Source organism: Bos mutus, chromosome 7 (genome assembly GCF_027580195.1).
Source record: "Bos mutus isolate GX-2022 chromosome 7, NWIPB_WYAK_1.1, whole genome shotgun sequence".
NCBI lineage: Eukaryota > Metazoa > Chordata > Mammalia > Artiodactyla > Bovidae > Bos > Bos mutus.
This window is the reverse complement of record NC_091623.1, coordinates 45,648,083-45,666,695: the sequence shown is the minus strand read 5'-3', so window position 1 is coordinate 45,666,695 and position 18,613 is coordinate 45,648,083. Positions and strand designations below refer to the sequence as shown.

Genomic DNA, 18,613 nt, shown 5'->3' with positions numbered 1-18,613 from the left:
ATTTGAAACAGCTCAGCTGGAACTCCATCACCTCCACTAGCTTTGTTTATAGCAATGCTTCCTAAGGCCCACTTAACTTCACACTCCAGGATGTTCAGCTCTAGGTGAGTGACCGTAGCATTATGGTTATCTAGGTCACAAAGACCTTTCCTCTATAGTTGTTCTGTGTATTCTTGCCACCTTTTCTTAATTATTTCTGTTTCTCTTAGCTCCTTACTGTATCTGTCCTTATTGTGCTCGTCTTCTCATGAAATGTTCCCATGATATCTCCAATTTTTTAGAAGAACTCTCTAGTCTTTCCCACTCTACTGTTTTTCTCTATTTCTTTGCATTGTTCCTTGAAAAAGGCCTTCTTATGTCTCCTTGCTGTTCTCTGAAACTCTGCCTTGAGTCGGGTTTCTCTCCCTTCTCCCTTGCCTTTCACTTTTCTTCTTTCCTCAACTGTTTGTGAGGCTTCCTCAGACAACCCTGGTGGCTCAGACAGTAAAAATCCGCCTGCAATGCAGGGGACCTGGGTTCAATCCCTGGGTTGTAAAGATCCCCTGGAGGAGGGCATGGCAACCCACTCCGGTATTCTTGCCCGGAGAATCCCCATGGACAGAGCTGCCTGGTGGGCTAGAGTCCATGGGGTGGCAAAGAGTCGGACACGCCTGAGTCACTAAGCACAGACAGCCACTTTGCCTTCAGGTATGTGTTTGGCTTCGGAACGGCTTTGGTCCCTGACCCCTGTATGGTGTTATAAACCTCCCTCCATAGTTCTTCAGGCGCTCTCTCTACCAGATCTAACCCTGTGAGTCTATTTGTCGCCTCCACTGTAAGGCTTTGGATTTAGGTCATACCTGAATGGCCTAGTGGTTTTCCACTACTTCCTTTAATTTAAGCCTGAATTTGGCAAGAAGGAGTCATGATCTGAGCCACAGTCAGCTCCAGGTCTTATTTTTGCTCACTGTATAGAGCTTCTCCATCTCTGGGGGCAAAGAACATAATCTGATTTCAGATAGACTATCTGGTGATGTCCGCGTGTAGAGTCATCTCTTGAGTTGCTGGAAGCGGGTCTTTGCTGTGAGCCACGTAACTAGGCAGAGGGGTGTCATCCTGAACACCAGGATCCCTGGCTTTGGCCCCACGTACCATCTGATCCAGCTGACTGCAAGCCTTGCAAATGGTTGAGCCTACAGAACCTGGGTAGTGGTCGGGCTGTGGTGAAAGAAGCCAGTGGACAAGTGCACAGCTGCTTCCAGAAGTCACTTCCTGCAACAGGAAGTGTGTAATCAGGCCATTGATCATTTGGAAGGGAGATCAGTGCAGCCTGAGTTCCCTGGAATGTCACTCCAGGGTCCCACCCCCTTTGGAGGTCTCTCCCTAGACACCTCCCGCCCAGATCCTTTGGGTTCTGAGTGTCCCAAATGGATCTGATCTGCTTTCCTCAAAATGTACTCCTCACTCCTGGGCCTGATTTCCACGTTTCCCCCCAGTCCGTCTGCCCTGAGTCACACGCCCAGCCACACGGGCACTGAGTGCCCACTGGATGCAGAGCGCTTCACTCAGAAGTCCTCATTGGCCCCTCCTGACAAGGCCGCTCCTGTGATGGCCCCACGTTACAGACGAGGAAACTGAGCTTCCGTGAACTGAAGTCCGTGACCCTGGCACACAGTGAGGACAGACACACAGAAATTGTGGGGTTTGCAGCAGAGGAAGCTTCATTGCAGGGCCCCGCAAGGAGGCCGGTCGCTTATACCAGTGAATCCTGACCCTTCCAGAGGTCTCTGAAAAGCATTTTCAAGGCCCAGGGGAGGGGCCAGTAGGCCCAGGGTATGGGATGATTCTCTGAGTGACTGATGGTGAGGTCACAGGGGTTAACATTATCAATCCTTTTCCACCAGTAGGTCTGGGGGCTACATGTCCTGATCCTCATGTGGTTAACATCTTCCGTTTGGTGTGTGTGGATTGGGTGGCAGGAAGGTGGGTGGCATTTTCCCACCTGTGAAAACAACTCAGGAACGGGTATTAGATACTATTATCTCCATACTTCATAAAGGAGCTAAAACAGAAGATATGGGGAGGAGTCTTCCTTGGGAAGGCCACTTAGGGTAATGTTCGGTTACAGTTCAGAGGGTTTTTGTGGAGTCCCGGTGTGGTAGAGGCAGATGCTGGCAGAAACAGCAAGTTCCTGCCTGGAGCCAGGACAAGGGCCTGGTGGTTGTTTGTTGCCTGGTGCGTCCCCTGGTGGCCATGTAGGACAACTGCAGTCTGAGTAGTATTTGAGGTCCAGCGCTTCTCTCCTCTCCCTGCAGGCTCTGGTCGGTCCTCTGACACCTCCCATGGCTCCTGATGGTCCGCTCGGCAGGGGACAGAGACGCTAATTGAACCCCTCAAGGTCACCAGGAGATTCCTGAATTCACAACCCTGTCTCCTCAGTCACACACAACACCGCCCCAGTCACCACTCACGTCTCAGCCTTCATTTCTCCCAGTTGGGGACATGGCCCCCCCAAAACGCCCTCTGCCTCTTCCGTTTTGTGGTACAGAACACAGAGCTGGCGTGCACCGGCCGCTCAGTAACTGCAATGGTCACCCTCAGAAACATGTAGGAGAAGGGCTAGGACTTGACATGGGGTCTCCCCGGGAGCCCCACTCCCCTCTCACAGGATCTCACTGCCCACCATCCAACCCAGAAAGCTCCAAGGCCAGAATTTGGCAAAACCAACCCAACGTTTTTCCCCGGGGAAAGGAAATAGGAAACTGAAACCTAAACTGCAAGCCTGACTGCCCCCTGCCTGCACAGGCTCCTTTCGCGTACCGCCAACTCAGAGGATCCTCCTGGAGCTTCTCATTGGTCGGCACCACTATTATGCTAATCAGGGGGCAGTCCTAGCCCATAGGGGTTCCAGCAGTTCAGGATGCTACTACTTCTATGCACTACAGACCAGTGCCCACGGACACCGAGGAGGACATGAGTGAGCTCGTGATGCCCATAGACGATAAAACGCTGTGTGGCCGCAAGCTGCCGCTGTGGGTGGGGGTCCTGCTGCTCCTGGTGGCGGTGGGGCTACTTGTGCCCATGATCTACTTCACTGTCACTGCCAACAGCAAGGCCTGCGTGGATGGCCTCCAAGCACAGAAGGAGTGTCAGGAGGTCAACCAACACGTGCAGCGCCAGCTAACCCAGGCCCAGGAATTCTCACATAAGAAGGAAGCCGAAGCTGCCACCTGCAACCATACTATGGTAAGCCACTGCAGCCCCTAGACAGGCCCGGGTCCTTGAGAGGCTCTCCCAGGGTCTTTGTGGAGATCCAGAGGGACTTTGAGACTGCCCCCTGGATGTCTCCACCAGGCTTTGGGGACCTCCGACTCTCCCTGAGTTGCTGGTGTGGGGAGCCTTAAAACTCCCATTATGGGTGTCAGTATCCCTGTAGGGTATCAAGGCTCTCTAAACTCTGGCGCTTGGATGGGGGGACCTAGAAACTCCCCTTGGGCCAATCTTGGGGAGCAGAAATCTTCTTTAGGGACTGGGAAGAGGACCTCCCCAGCTCCTTCCACTGCATCCTGAGAGCCTTTGAAATTTTCACTTCTGTTCTAACATGGAGGACCTTGAAACTCTCAGGAACATCTAAGTTGGGCTCTGAAATCTTCCCCTACCTGCACCCTGCCCCATTTTCTGGTTTTAGGAGGACCTCTTAATGTTCTTTAGCGACTTCCCTGGTGATCCAGTGACTAAGACTTTGTACCCCCAATACAGGGGACATGGGTTTGATCCCTGGTCATGGAACTAGATCCCTTGCAGCAATTAAAGATCTAGCATGTTGCAACTAATACTCAGCCCAACCAAATAAAAATTTTTTTCAAATAAATATTAAAAAAATTTTTTTTGTGCAATACCCCAGTGGATCTGGAAACTTCTTCTAGGGCATAGGAAACCTCCAAATTCTCTTGCGGGGGCGGGGGGCCTCAAAACTCACACTTTGAGGATCACCTTCTTATGGGTGGCCCGAGGAGGGTGGGAGGTTGTGCCCTTTCTTCATGGTGGGAGACCGAGGTGCAGGGAGAGAGTTGGCGGGGAAATGAAGGGGGTGTGGATTTGAGCTCCTCTGATCCGAGGGCCTAGGGAGGGGTCCAGCACCCAGGGACAGGAGTCCATGTTCTGACCCTCCCCTCTGACCCAGGTGACCCTGAGGGAGTCTCTGAAGAAGGAGCAGGCCCAGGTGGCAGAGTTTCAGGGTGAGAAAAACACAGCCAGGGTTCCACGGTGGGGGGCGGTGGGGATCAGGTGTTGAAAAGAAGTAGGGAGGGAGGGTCCCAGGGCTGGGGTCCAGAGACAGGGAGGGGTGGAGTTGGGGAGGTGGGGGCGGCTCCAGATTTCCCAGCAGGGACTGGATGAGGGCCTGAAGAGTCATGTCCTGGGTGGGGGTCAGGTGAGTGGGTGTGGTCACCGTGTCGACCTGCCCCTGATTCTGTACCCCACCCCTCAACCAGGAAAGTTGAAGATACTGAACCAAAATCTGAAGGACGCGTTGGCCGAGGTGGAGCGACTAAGGTCTGAGAGGAGCCCCCCACCCCCACCCCGGGGCACGCCCCTTTCACCCAACTCCCGACCCCCTGGGCACGGGGCAAAAAACCTCGATGCTCAGGCGACCAAGTTTAAGTCCCAGCCTCGTCCCATCTGTCACACAGCCACTGGGGGCGGGGGGCGCTGCTCACTCTTCTCCCCAGCGATTTGTCGGGAAGGAGTGCAGGTTCTTAGGGGACAAGCTTTGAGCGGCCCGAGCGGGCCCGGCAGCTGCCTGAGTGGCCCTGATCTCTACTCCAGAAGACAGAGTGAGACCTGCTCCAAAAACAACGCGTCCAGCTGCTCGAGCTTCCTATTCGTTGTGATCGCGGTCTTGGTCCTCAACGCTCTGCTGACATGAGATCCCAGAAAGCCGGCCGGTAAGGATTGGGCAGCTCCTGGGAGAAGAAAGCTCGGAGGGCCCGGGAGCTGGTCTGGGTCAGGGTCTGGGGAGGTGGCCTGTCTGTGGGGCGGAGGGCTGGACACGGAGAAGGATCTTGGAGAGGGAGGGAGCCCTCAGTGAGTAGGGAGGTCCTGTGGGGGGCGGGGCTTGGGGCGGGGCCTGTGTTCTGTCCGCCTCTGAGCCCGTATTTTGTTTTTTCTTTAAAAAATTTTTTAAAATTTATTTTAATTTTTGGTTTTTGGTCGCTCTGCATGACATGCGGGATCTTAATTCCCAGACCAGGGATCGAACGCGCAACCCCAGCATTGGAAGTGCAAAGGCTTTACCAGCCAGGGAAGTACCTGAGTCCCTATTTTGATGTTTTTTAGGCCATAACCTGGACTGGTCTGGCTCCCTGTCTGCTTCCCTGTGTGAGGCTTCCTGACTCGGCCAGTTCTGAGGGGACCACATGGCAACACGGTTGTGGGGGTGGGGGGATGGGGTAACCTAAGGGGTCCAAATGGGTCGGCTCTGGAGGGATGTCTTTCGTGGAGAAGTAGGGGGTTGCCCCAGTCTGCCCTAGAGTTGGGGAGGGCTCAGGGGTGAGGCGTAGGGCACCTGCTTCTTGCTGACAGCTTCTGCTGACATCTAGAAAGTCACTTTCTTCTGGCGTCATTTGGCTGCAAAAAGTAAACACCCCTTTGGGGGGAAAAATTGTACTCTCAAGTTTTTGGAGTGTTATCGTGTCACCCCCAAGCACCTGGGACCTGCCCTGTGAGCAAGGGTGGACACCCATTGACATCCAAACTCAGCCTCTGTGCTCTAGAATGTTCCTTGGGATTTCTGGGGTGCTGGCAGGCATCACCCCACTGCCCCTCCCCCAGCCCTCTTCTCCTCTGAAAGTGAGAGAGAAAGTCGCCAGTCATGTCCAACTCTTTGTGACCCCTATAGTCCATGGAATTCTCCAGGCCAGAATACTGGAGTGGGTAGTGTTTCCCTTCTCCAGATCTTCCAAACCCAGGCTTCCAAAGCAGGTCTCCCGCATTGCGGGCAGATTCTTTACCACCTGAGCCACAAGGGAAGCCCAAGAATACTGGAGTGGGTAGCCTATCTCTTCTCCAGGGGATCTTCCCGACCCAGGAATTGAACCAGGGTCTCCTGCATTGCAGGCGGATTCTTTACCAACTGAGCTACCAGGGACCTACACCCTCATCAATGCTCCCTGCCTGCAGGTTTCTGCTCTCATCTCCTGGCTGGATCTTCTGATCCAGTGGTTCCATGAGGAAACTGTGGCTGTGATGAGGAGCACTTTGTCCTGATTCCCAGTCCCTTCCAGTAGAAAGTACAGGGCTGGGACTTAAACCTCGATGTGCAGACATGGGACAGACCTGTGTCACATTGCCCCACCACCTCCGTCCCCAAAGTCTTATTCATCCTGTAGTACCCAGCTCCGGGAACCCCTCCCCCAGAGAGCCCCTCTGCTTCTCAAAATTGAAGATTAGGTATGGGGAGTTCCCTGGTAGCTTAGTAGTTAGGATTCCAGGATTTCACTGCCATGGCCCAGATTCAATCCCTGATTGGAGAACTGAGATCCTGCAAGCCACATGGCACTACCAAAAGAGAAAGAAAGAAAGAAAGAAAAGAAAAAAAAACTTGGGAGGGGCTCAAAGTTGAGGGGTTCTGTCTCATAGACCATTTAACCCACTTCCTTGACCCTCCCATGGCCCCTATTTCCTTCCTCCCCGGTTATCTTCCTTCCTCCAAGTTTTCCTGGAATGCCAACTATTGTCCAGGCAACTTTTTGTGCGTAGCACTAGGGGCAGGCTGCTTGTGTTTGCCCAGGATTCTGCACTGCCCTCTGGTCCCATGGGCCCCAACCCAGATGGTCTTAGACTCCCCTTCCACGGCTCCTACTGTCTTCCCAGTGTCCCCAAACCCTATCCCTGCCACAGACCCCCCTGACAACACCCCCGTCCCCTAACTTCCTCCTGTTCCACCCACCCCGACCATTTCTCTATATATTGATTCGTCAAGTTCCTTCCTGCCTCACAGCCTCGGCCAGTCTCTGCCCTCTGCTCGGAGCTCCTGCTCCTCACTCTGAAGTTCTAGAGCAGGGTTTCTCGGCCTCTCAACTCTCACCATCTGGGCTGGACCGTTCTCTGTGGTGGGGCTGCCCCGTGCACTGTGGGATGCTGAGTACCATCCTTTGCTACCAGATGCCCGTAGCACCTTACTGCCAGGTTGTGACAACAACAGAAGGCCTCTAGACATTACCAAATGTCCCCTGGGGGCACAGATTCAATTCCAGTGAGAATCTCAGCTCTAGAAGGTGAGGCTCAGGTCTCCATCACTTCTGTGCCCCCAGCTCACAGGAGGGCTCAGTAGGCGCTCCTGTGGAGTCCCTTGCCAATGACTGAGGCATTTTACCCCCCATCAGCAGCCCCATCTAACAGATGAGGAAACTGATGTCCAGAGAAGTAACTGGACTTGCTCAGGGTTTCTCAGCTGCTCAGGCAGTGGTGTTCAGTCATTCAGTAGTGTCCGACTCTTTGCAACCCCATGAACTGCAGCACGCCAGCCTTCCCGGTCCTTCACCATCTCTCGGAGTTTGCTCAAACTCATGTCCGTTGAGTCGGTGATGCCATCCCACCATCTCATCCTCTGTCACCCCCTTCTCCTCCTGCCCTCAATCTTTTGCAGCATCAGGGCCCTCTGCTTCTAGCAGGTTCTCTTGATTGCCAGGAAGCCCTTAAAACATGACTTCAGTCTTTGCCACTTCCACCCAACATCCGCCACCCCCGCTCCCAGCTTGGGCTACTGGAAAGTCCCAAAACAGCACTGCCCCTCCCCCTACTCTATGTGTACTGTTTCACAGATGAGAAGGCAGTTTTGCCTGATGTCATGGGTTTGACCTGCTCAATTTCTTCCCCCAAACTCCTACCCAGTGGCCGGGGTATAAACTTCTCTCCTTCCTGAAAATGTCCCTCTTCCCTGTCTGACTGTGACCCAGCCAGGAGTTGGAAACCAGGCCTGAGGGGTGCTGCAGGGCCTGCAGGATGGGGAGGGATTCCAGCTACAGCAGGAATGTGGGAGCGACTTGTAGCTGCTCTGTGTCCCTGGCCTGAGACTTGGCCTCTTTGGGCTCTGTTTTCTTCCTGTGGAATGGGCGGGGGCGCCGTGGAGGGGGAGGGCTGTCAGGAGGAACACGGATTCTTGTTCTTAGTGTTCACTCAGCTCACATTTACTGCACAGCTACTGTGTGCCAAGCCCATGCGGTGGCAGTGGGAACAAGGCAGGCGAAGGCTTTACTTTTTCAGGGCTTGCCCAGTCTGATGCCCCAGTGGCTCAGCGGTAGAGAATCCACCTGCCATACATGAGACATGAGATGCGGGTTTGATCCCTGGGTTGGGAAGATTCCCTGGAGGAGTGGCAACCCACTCCAGGATTCTTGCCTGGCGAATCCCGTGGACAGAGGAGCCTGGTGGGCTACAGTCCATGGGGGTCGCAGAGTCAGACACACACATACACACACATACCCCAGTCTGATGGGAGAGGCAGTCAGGAATCAAACACAGTAAAATGACAGCAGAGCTGAGAGATCAAAAGGGGTCAGAGTTAGTGGGGAAGGGAGAAGAAGAGACACACTGGTGGACAGGGAAGTAACTGGTAAGGAAGTTAGCTGAGCAAAGAGGGAGGAAAGTCCGGCCGGCAACCCCGGGATAGGAATGCGCTGGCCGGAACAGCACCCAGCAGGGCTAGAGGGGGCGGGGATGACACTGAAGACCTGCTGGGGGCCTCGCCGGGGAAGGAGAAAGGAGAGGGGGAGGATGGGGAGTGGGGAAGGATGGAGGAGGAGGAAAAGCGGGGAGTAGGGTGGAGGAAGGGGAAATGGAAATGAAAGAGGGTAGAGAGGGAAGAGGAGGATTTGACTCCGGCAAGTCAGGGCAACGGTGTAGACGCGCCTGGCTCTGATGCACGTTGTAAGGTCGCCCCCTGGTGGCTTAGTGGAGAACGGGCAGGGAGACGGGACGCATCTACCCTTGGGTCTGCACTCTGGCCCGCACATCCAGTCACAAAAAAGTGCGGCCGCCCGAGCCAGGCCGACCTCAGTTGTTTCGAACAGCCTCCCATCTTCTAGGCTTGGTCTCTCCATGAACAGAATGGGGGACAGTATACCCCCAGACCCTTGCCAAGGGCCCCTGGTGCAAAGGGGGGCTTTGCGCAGATATGCTCAGGTGATTCCTACAGAGCCCTACAAGGCAGGAGCTACTGTCATCCCCAGTTTACAGAGGAGGAAACTGAGGCTTAGCGGGTCACATGGGATGCAGAAACAAGACTGGAACCCGGGATCCCCAGCCTTGTCCTCGACTCCGGTAGCTTGGGCTGGCCCTTGGCGTGGGTCCAGCCCCTCCCAATAAACTCGAAACCACCGCCAGGAGGGGCGGAACCGTGGGTGTCCCTGGCTGCCCAAGGTGCCAATTAAATGCTCGTGGCCGTCTGGGGCCAGAGCTATGGACAGCGGCATGGCCGAGCCCGGGCCGGAGCCCGAGCCGGGGCGCGCCTGGCGGGTGTTCGCCCTGTGCGGGGCCGCAGTCTTCCTGGCAGCGGTTGCTGCCGGAGCAGCCCTTCTGGCCTGGAATCTGGCCTCCTCGGCCTCCCGGAGGCCCCGCTGCCCAGAGCCGGCCGCCAACACCACGGCGCCGCCTGGAGACCCCGGACCCGAAGTCGAGGAACTTCGGCGCCGACTGGCAGAGGCTGCCCGACTCGAGGAGGCCCTGACGAAGCGGCTGAAGCAGGCCGAGCGTGTCCGCCGGGAGCTGGAGGAGGCCCTAAGGGCCTGTGAGGGCCGCCAGGTAGGTGGGCAGGCTGGAGGGCTGGGGAACCCCAAAAATGAGGGGGAGAGGGTGCGCACACACACCCAACCTTCTCCCTCGGTGCCTTGGTTTCCCCCGTTCTTCAACTGAGGGAGGAAAATGAGAACAGCACCATTCCTTCCAGTTCCTACAGGGCCAATTCCCCCTTGTGTCTACCTTCTGCCCAAGAAGGTTCCACTAACACAGCTCATTCACTTCGTTGTACACCAGAAACTAACAACGCTGTAAGGCAATTATAGTCCAGTTGAAAAAAAATACGACATAAATGAACTTTAAAAAAATAAAAAGAAGGCTCCACTGTCCTCTGCTATTTGCTGGTGGAGGCTACCCCAGACCCCTGAGCCCCGCTGGGGAGGCCCTGTGCTAACCCTCCCCCTAAGTACCCACTCAACAACCACCCCCCAGTCAGTGTCCAGCAGCCCTATTTTGAGAGAGGGACATTCGTGTCACCTGTAATTAGGAAGCTAAAGTTGGCCTTTCGGAGGAGGTACCAGCCAGGTCCTCCCTTCTCCTCTTGCTACCCCCTTCGAACTCTTTCTTAACCCTTTCTTAACTCTTTCTCAACCCTGGGCCTCGCAGAAGAACCATCCTCAAAGTCCCAACCACTCACATTTACTGAGTAACTACTGTGTACCTCTGTGTACTGGGCGCAGCAGAGGTTGGGCAGCATACGAATTCTGGAAAATTCATGCCTTTTGAAAATTAATCCCTATGCCTTTCCAGCCTGCCTAAGGGAAGGGCCTGGGGCAGCTGAAATTAAGAGCAGCCTGCCCTGGATTCAAATTATGGTTCTCCCCCAGCCCCCATGAAAGAGTCTCAGAGGAGACCAAGCCAGTTGCTTTGCAGAATGTCCTACGGAGGTGACCGATACCCTAGAAACTCAATCATCAACCACCATATTGGCTTGTGCTGGTCTGAAACCCCAGTCCCAGGAATCTAGATATAGCTAGGATTGGAACCCGAGCCGGTCGGCAGAACTAAACCTTTCTATATCCAGTTGGCCTGGAGCGGGGTCAGTGTGCTCAGTCCCTCAGTCATGTCCGACTCTGCGACCCCATGGACTGTAGCCCACCAGGCTCCTCTACGGATTTTTCAGGCAAGAACACTGGAGTGGCTTGCCATTTCCTCCTCCAGGGGATCTTCCCCACCCAGGGATCGAACTTGCGTGTTCTGAGTCTCCTACACTGCAGGCAGATTCTTTTATCATTGAGCCACCTGGGATGCCCCAGGGGTCAGTGGACCTGGGCAAAGATCTCCTTGCAGGCAGGCACCTTTCACCCCAGACTTCAGAGGCCACTTCTGTGTTTTACAACTACAGGACTCCAAACGACATTCCAAATAAAGCTCAAGGAACACCAGGATGTTCTCATTCCAAATAAAGCTCAAGGAACAACAGGGTGTTCTCGTCTCCCCTAGAAAGGGCAGAGCCCATTCACTTTCTCTCCCTTCCCCCGTCATTTCTACTCCACTCCACAGAGTCGGCTTCAGACCCAACTGATGACACTGAAAACTGAGATGGAAGAAGCCAAGGCACAGGGTACCCAGATGGGGGCTGAGAACGGGGCGCTCACAGGTGTGTTGGGATGCAAAGGGGTGGGCATGCTAGAGATGGGAGGAGCCTAGACGGTTCCTAGCTAGGCAAAAGACACAGACGGGTGTAAACGTAAAGCAAAGCAACGTGAAAACTTGTGAAAGAAATGCACATAATATGCAAAGGTCAGGCAAATGTCACAGAATAATGCAAACGCAACAAAATATGCACACGCCATGTAGAGACTCCCCAAAGACATGTAAACCTCTGAAAAGCTATGCAAATAACATGTAAAGGTCATGCAAACAGCACACAGATTTAATTCCAATACAACAAACCACATAGACAGTATGCAGACTATAAACTCGGAGTTGATGTGTGCGGAGTAGGAGCCCGGGCTCCATCCTGATCTCGCGTCTTGCGTCCGCAGAAGCCCTGGCGCGCTGGGAGGCCGCGGCCGCTAAATCTGCGCAGCAACTGGACGAGGCGCAGCGGCGCGCACGTACGGCCGAGGCGGAGCGCGAAGCCTGCGCAGCCCGGGAGGCGGCGCTGCGCGATCACATGTGAGTGAAGGGTGGGAGGGAAGGGTCCAGGGCTCGGGGAGGGGCGGGGCTGGTCGTGTGGGCAGGGCCTTGGGAGAGGATCTAGATGAAGGTCTGAGTGTGAGAACCTAGCGGCGGGCTCTATGGGGCGAGAATGCCCACATTGGGGTTGGCACTCTTGAGGCATGGGTCCCTGGGGTCGGGCGTATATGGGGGCTCCGAGGGGAGCGGGGAGTGAAGGTGAACGTTGCAATGAAAAGTATCAAGGGAGGGATCGGGGGCCTGGAGGCGGAGCTTCCGTGGAAAAAACTGGGAGTCCCGGAGGACCGGTCCTGGAAAAGACCGGGGGAGAAGGGATGGGGGATCCTGAAGCCTGGAATCTTTGGGGATTGGAATACCAGGAAGAATAGATGAATCCCGGAGGGTCTCTGGGGATAGGTGTCCTGGTGCCGACGGCCCCTCTACCCCCTTCCCGGCAGTAAAGCCCTGGAAGCCCAGACGAGCGCCCAGCGCAGAGTTTCACACCCCCGGACCCGCGGCGGGTCCCGACCCCGGCCCAGCCCCCGCTCGCGCTCTCGCCCAGGAACTTCCGGGGGCTGCAGGCGACCTACGCGGCGCGCACGAGGGTGAGTCGGCCCCCAGCTGGATGGGGGCTCGAGACCAGGAGGACAGACCCTGGGAGCCCTGCAGGGACACTCAGAGAGGTGCCCAAGCTGGATGAGATGCTCAGTCGACACCCATCCACGCTCAGCTTTTGACCCAGAAGCAACCCTGAAACTGCTGAAAGAAGACACGACCTTGTCTTTCTGACTATCTAGTGCCTATCTACAGACGGGAATACTGAGGTCCATTGGGTCTCAAGGTGAGATAGTGCAGAGCCGGGACTTAGGTCCCCTCTAAGGACAAGGCCAGTGTTGCCCTCATCCCTCGGACATGAGGACTCAGGGTCCAGCCCTGATCTGGAAGTGACCTGAAGGGGTCGCTTCTCCTCTCTGGTCCTCAGTTTACCGTGTCTGTAAAATGAGTGATTGGAATGGTGAGAGCCAGCATATCCTTGACACCAAAACCTAGCAAAAATGGCACGATAGGAAAACTCCACACCCCTCTCACTGTGAGGGTACAAAGCTCCCAAATGAAGTTTTAGAAGAGAACCAAGTAATCATTTGAAAGATACACCATAGCAAAGGAACATAGGCCTGAGATGCAAAGATAAATCAGTATTGGGAAGGAACTCTGTTAATAAAATTTGCCATGCTAACGGATCAAATGAAAAGCATTCTGAAAAGGTCATCAAAATAGCAACAATTTCATGTGAGATTATACAGTATTTCTCTTTATCTGACTTACTGCAGTTAACATAACACCCTCTAGATCCATCCATGTTGTTGCAAATGGCAAGATTTCTTTTTTATGAGACTATTATTAATATTCCATTCTGTGTATATATAAATTGTGTGTGTATATATATATATTACATCTTCTTTATCTATTCATCTGTCAGTGGACACTTAGGTTCTAATCTCCAGACTGTAATCAGATTTTGCCAACTATTTTGATAATGTCCTCTGTAACAAAAGATTATCCTGATTTACACATCGTGTTAATCTGGAACATTTCTCAATCTGTCTTTGCCTTTCATGACATTGGTTGGCATTTTTTTCAAAGCCCCAGGCCAGTCATTCTGTGGTGTCTGAGTTTGGGTTTTTGTGGTTTCCTCATGATTAATTTGAGGTTGACATTTTTGGCAGGAATGCCTCAAAAACAATTCAACTTAATATTATCTTCTGGTGGTATGACTATATATAGAAAACCCAAGAGAATTAACGGAAACTTTCCTATATCCAAAACAACGAGGTAGAAAATCGTTTGGAAGAAAAGAAAGATCCATTGACATAGTTTTTCATATCCAGGAATAAACTACTTTGCTTATTATGTAAGAATCTCTTCTAAATTAAATTTTCAAAAAATAATTCAGTAGAGGGACTTCCCTGGTGATCCAATGGCTAAGACTCGGGGCTCCCAATGGAGGGAGCCTGGATTTGACCCTGGCTGGGGAACTAGATCCCACAAACATCAACTAAGAGTTCCTGTGCCACAGTGAAGATCCTGCATGCTGCAACTGAGACCTGGCGCAGCCAAATAAATACAATTTTAAAAATAACTGGATAGAAAACAAGCAAAGAATATGGGCAACCAGTTCAAAGAAGCATGCAGAAAAAGGTGCCCAGTCTCACTGCTAGAGAAGAAATGCCAACTGAAACGATGACACGGTACCACTTTCTGCCCACTGGTTTGGCAAGGATAAAAATAAAAGCAAAAGTTTGTGAATATACACAGTACTGGTGAAACAGCTTGTTGGTATGACTACTTGGGAGGGCCATTTTCTAGAATCTCTCAAAATTAAAAGAGTGTTTGACCCATTAGTTCTTCTTCAAGCAGTTTCCCTGCAGCCATATTTTTTATTAAGAAAAATTTAATCTACAGTCATTTTTTAATTATAGTCTTGGATACTAAGAACCCAACAGAGTACTTTATTCACTTTTCACTTTTTTTGGCCACACAGCCTGAAGAATCCTATTTCCCTGACCAGGGTTAGGGAAGTAACCCTCAGAAGTAAAAGTTTGGAGTCCAAACCACTGGACTGCCAGGAAATTCCCAACAACTATATTTAAACGCATGCAAAATAATGGACTGCATGCAGTGGAGAGTCCTGGCTTTGGATATTGGAACAGAAAAACATTTAGTAAAGAAATCAAATAAAGTCTAGAGTTCAGTTCATTGTAATATACTAAGATTAATTTCTTAATTTTGACGAATGAACTATGGTATATAAGATGTTAATGATAGAAGAAGCTGTGTGAGGGCTATTCAGAGACGGTATTATCTCTGCAAATTTTCTGTAAATTTAAAACATTCCAAAAAACAAAACAAAACATTCCAAATAAACAGTTTACTTTTTTAAAGTAAGCGTGGAGGAGAGGAGAAATGAAGACATTATTACCACATTCTTGGTAATTGCAAAAAATTGGAAACAACCTCAGTGTCCACCAACTGGAGTCTGTTTAAATGAGTGTGCATACATCCACACCACGGAATGCTGTTCAACTGGTTCGTATGGACTGGGGCAGCGGGGGGTGGGGATTGTTTTGTTTGGGGCAGTGGCAGCCCACTCCAGTACTATTGCCTGGAAAATCCCATGGACGGAGGAACCTGGTAGGCTGCAGTCCATGGGGTCACACAGAGTCGGACACGACTGAAACGACTTAGCAGCAAGTTGCCCTACTTACAGATCTTAGTTCCCCCATCAGGAATTGAACGCGAGCCCTCAGCAGGGAAAGCACAGAGCTCTAATCACTGGACCTGCAGGGAATTCCCACTGTGCAACTGTTAAAAAGGCCAAAACTGACCTTCATTGAGACACAGTAATGTAATACGCAGAAGCATTATAGTCTGTGTACATCTTTGAAAAATTGAAACTGGGGGAAACTTGTCCAGATATCTCTAAAGGAAACCCTAGATACAGCAGTGGCCCCTGGAAAAGGAATCAGGGATCTAGGGATCAGTGCGGGGAGGAAGCCTCATGTTCCTTTGTATTAGTTCAGTTCAGTTGCTCAGTCGTGTCTGACTCTCTGTGACCCTATGGGCTGCAGCACACCAGGCTTCCCTGTCCATCACCAATCCCGGAGCTTGCTCAAACTCAAGTCCATCGAGTCGGTGATGCCATCCAACCGTCTCATCCTCTGTTGTCCCCTTCTTTTTGTAAAGTTTGCGTTTTAAAACTCATATGCATGTGTTGCCTTTAAAAATAATTAAAATTCGTCTTGAAAAATCTAAGAGGCTGGTGTTAGAAGCCCTTGAAACTCTGATCCCCACCTCAGGCAGTTCTGCTCATAATCTCCCACTCCCGCCCACCTTGGTGGTGGCTTTAAGGGCCTTTACTGGGAAAGGATCCACCTAGAGGGAGAATTGGACCCCATCTCTCGCGCCAAAGGAGGAGGTGAGGTTGAGGAGAGGAATGAGTCTTAAGAGTTTTGTTCCGCTACCGACCACCAGGGGTCGCCCCAGTCTTCAGACCTAGTTGCTGGCTGAGGGCCCAGACCTTGTGAGGCTGGAAGGATGGGTCTGAGACGCGCTCCCCCTCAACCCACCCTCCGCCTCTGCCCCCTGCCCTCCCCTCCAACTCTGGCGTAAATCCAGAAATGAGCAGGAAACAGCTTCTCCTTCTGGAGTCAGCTAGGTCTTGACACTGGCCTCGCCTTGTCTGCGGCCCCAGGGATTTAAGACCCTTCACTGTGCAGCTGTGGGGTCCAGGGCTGATCTACACAAAGGGTTGGACTCAGCGCTGTATCCGAAACCTAAAATATTATCGTTATTATTCACTTATTCTGCTAACTTCACCTTGGTCATAACTGTCAGATCACTGAAAATCAGCTCCAGGGAAACGGAGAGCCATGGGATGTGTGTGAGCAGAAAGGGACCCATCAAATCTGGTGTCTGGGAGAAAAGAGGGAGGTGGGAGGCTGGAAGCTGTGGATCCCCTGGGGAGGCCAAAGGACAGGGAGTGGATGAGGACTGGGGGCAGCTGGGAGAGAACAGACCCCAATCCCAGACCAGGACTAAGAATCCCCCAGCTGCCCTGCCTCCCAGACCTCATATCCCTCCCACTCCACAGGGCCGGTGCCCCACCGCCTGCCCTTGCTCCGTTCTGTTTCCCTGTCTCCACCTGTCTAATTACCACTCAAAGTCTCCATCTCTCTGTCTCTGAGTCTTTTCTCTGTGTCTCCACCTTGTCCCGTCTCTCAGGTCCCTGTCCTGGCCTCCCTGTTAATGGTGACCCTGGGATCCCTCTCTGGCTGCAGCAACAGGAGTCAGTGGGGCGGGGTGAGGGCCGGGGGCGAGGATGAAAAGGGAAAACCTGGGTGGAGGGCACTGGGGGACAGCAGCAACTTGATCTTGTAACAACAGTCCCAGTTGTTCAACCAGAAGGCCCAAAGAGGACAGGCTCTTCCCCTCCAAAGGGCTCTCTTTGCCTCCTCTGTCAACACCCAAAGTCGCAAACTTCATTTCCTTTGCAGTTAAACAAAACCCGAAGACGTTGGCAAAAATGTGGAGGGTTTTCTGAACTTTGCTGAAATTTTTCTTCACCAGGATTATCACTTCCTCCTGAACCTTCCTGAAGCTCCATGAGAGTTTTTAAAAAACCTTGTGTCTCCTTGAGAACATCAGTGTTCAGTCTTCAGAGTGACATGGAATTGACTTCCTCATGACAGTTTTCCCATCTCTGACCAAACAATCAAATGAAACCAAATGGATTGTTTTTGATTTAGAAAAAAAAAATTTTTAATTGGTGTTGGGTTTTATGATGACCCCTCAAGGGAATTCAGAGAGATTCGTACACAAAATTTCCTGTGACTATGACAAATGGTTTTCAGGAAAAAACCAAATTCTCCCATCATTTGATGTATTTGACCTCATGTGAATTCAAGGACCAGTTACTCACCTCCCCCCTCTGGAATTTTCTGGTCAGGAATGCAGGCAGAAAGTGTTCAAAAGAGTCTGTTTTTAGAAATTTTAGACACTGCTGGCAAGGGTGTCAATGGAAACAACCTTTTTGGAGGACAAATTGATAACAGCTGTCAAAATATAAGATGTTATTGCTTCAGCACCCAGCAATTTCACTTGTGGAGATTTGACTTCAAATCTTATTCTGTTCATTGAAACAAAAAAATTTAGAAATATTCTAAGTTCCCCTTGATAATTATCATGATAGTAAAATATATGTGCTGAAAACCTAAACAGTGGTCAAAGGAATCCTCAGTCTCAAAAGTCATAATGTTGAGCAAAAAGAAGTTTCATCATTACCGTTTCCATTAAAAAAAAAAATCCAACTTAAAAAAAAAAGTTATTGTAGGAAAAAAAAAACTTACTGAAAAAGAAACATTACAAATCTAAGTTGTGAGACCAAATTGCCAGAAAGAGTGTTATTTTTGAGCTTGACCCAAAAGACATTTGTGTGTAGATTTCAAACTTTTGTTCTTAGACTGTGACAATTGCTCAAAATTGTAGCACATCGGTACTGTCAGTTCTAGAGTGGCTTTTCAGTTTTCTGGGAGTTTATGGTTGCTTATCTTTTTCTCTTGACAACAGATACAGTATTCATACATGCTTACGTGCAACATCTTCCACATAAGATGAAGAATAGCCAGGATCTTAAGTTCACACCAAGACTGTAACATCTCCGGGCACTGTCGCCATGCCTGAGCTCTCAACTGGACCCTTGTCACTCAGGCTCTCCCCCTGTCATGCCCCCTTGCCCCCGGTGATCCCATAGGACCAGGGCAACAGCACCTGGAGCAGTGCCCACCATTGCATCTCAGCTCCTCAGCCCAACATCAGAGGCTACCCATGATCCAGCCCCACCTTTGAAAAACACAGCTGTTTATTAAGGCTGACTGTGTGCCAGGCACTGAGACCAGTGTTTCACTGCTGACTGTCAGGAGAAAGCTGAGGCTCGCAGGGGGAGAAGTCACTTGTCCCAGGTCACGCAGCAGTAGGTGGCACAGCCGGAACGTAACTCCGGAGGCCTACAGCAAGACCATGGAGTCCCTGTGCCCGCATGGCCCTCGTTAATGAAGAGGGGCGATCTCCTCCTCCCACCAGCTCCAGGGGATTCTGGGTGGGCCTGTCCAACCTAGAGAAAGAGCTGGTTGGGCATCACTTGCAGCCCCCAACTCTCTTC

At 51.8% G+C, this 18,613-nt stretch overlaps 2 protein-coding genes across 2 annotated transcripts; both read left to right on the top strand.

Annotated features, from left to right (window-relative positions):
• The first annotated feature begins 2,843 nt into the window (after nucleotides 1–2,843).
• Nucleotides 2,844–5,469, top strand: LOC102264642 (bone marrow stromal antigen 2). The gene is made up of 5 exons (XM_070373280.1): nucleotides 2,844–3,225; nucleotides 4,163–4,217; nucleotides 4,473–4,533; nucleotides 4,807–4,925; nucleotides 5,317–5,469. The coding sequence occupies exons 1-4, from the start codon at nucleotides 2,914–2,916 to the stop codon at nucleotides 4,904–4,906; spliced, it is 528 nt and encodes a 175-aa protein (XP_070229381.1). The 5' UTR covers nucleotides 2,844–2,913; the 3' UTR covers nucleotides 4,907–4,925; nucleotides 5,317–5,469.
• A 314-nt stretch (nucleotides 5,470–5,783) lies between these two features.
• On the top strand, nucleotides 5,784–14,986 carry CCDC194 (coiled-coil domain containing 194). The gene is made up of 4 exons (XM_070373281.1): nucleotides 5,784–9,780; nucleotides 11,278–11,374; nucleotides 11,763–11,895; nucleotides 12,354–14,986. The coding sequence occupies exons 1-4, from the start codon at nucleotides 9,439–9,441 to the stop codon at nucleotides 12,502–12,504; spliced, it is 723 nt and encodes a 240-aa protein (XP_070229382.1). The 5' UTR covers nucleotides 5,784–9,438; the 3' UTR covers nucleotides 12,505–14,986.
• Nucleotides 14,987–18,613: the final 3,627 nt, after the last annotated feature.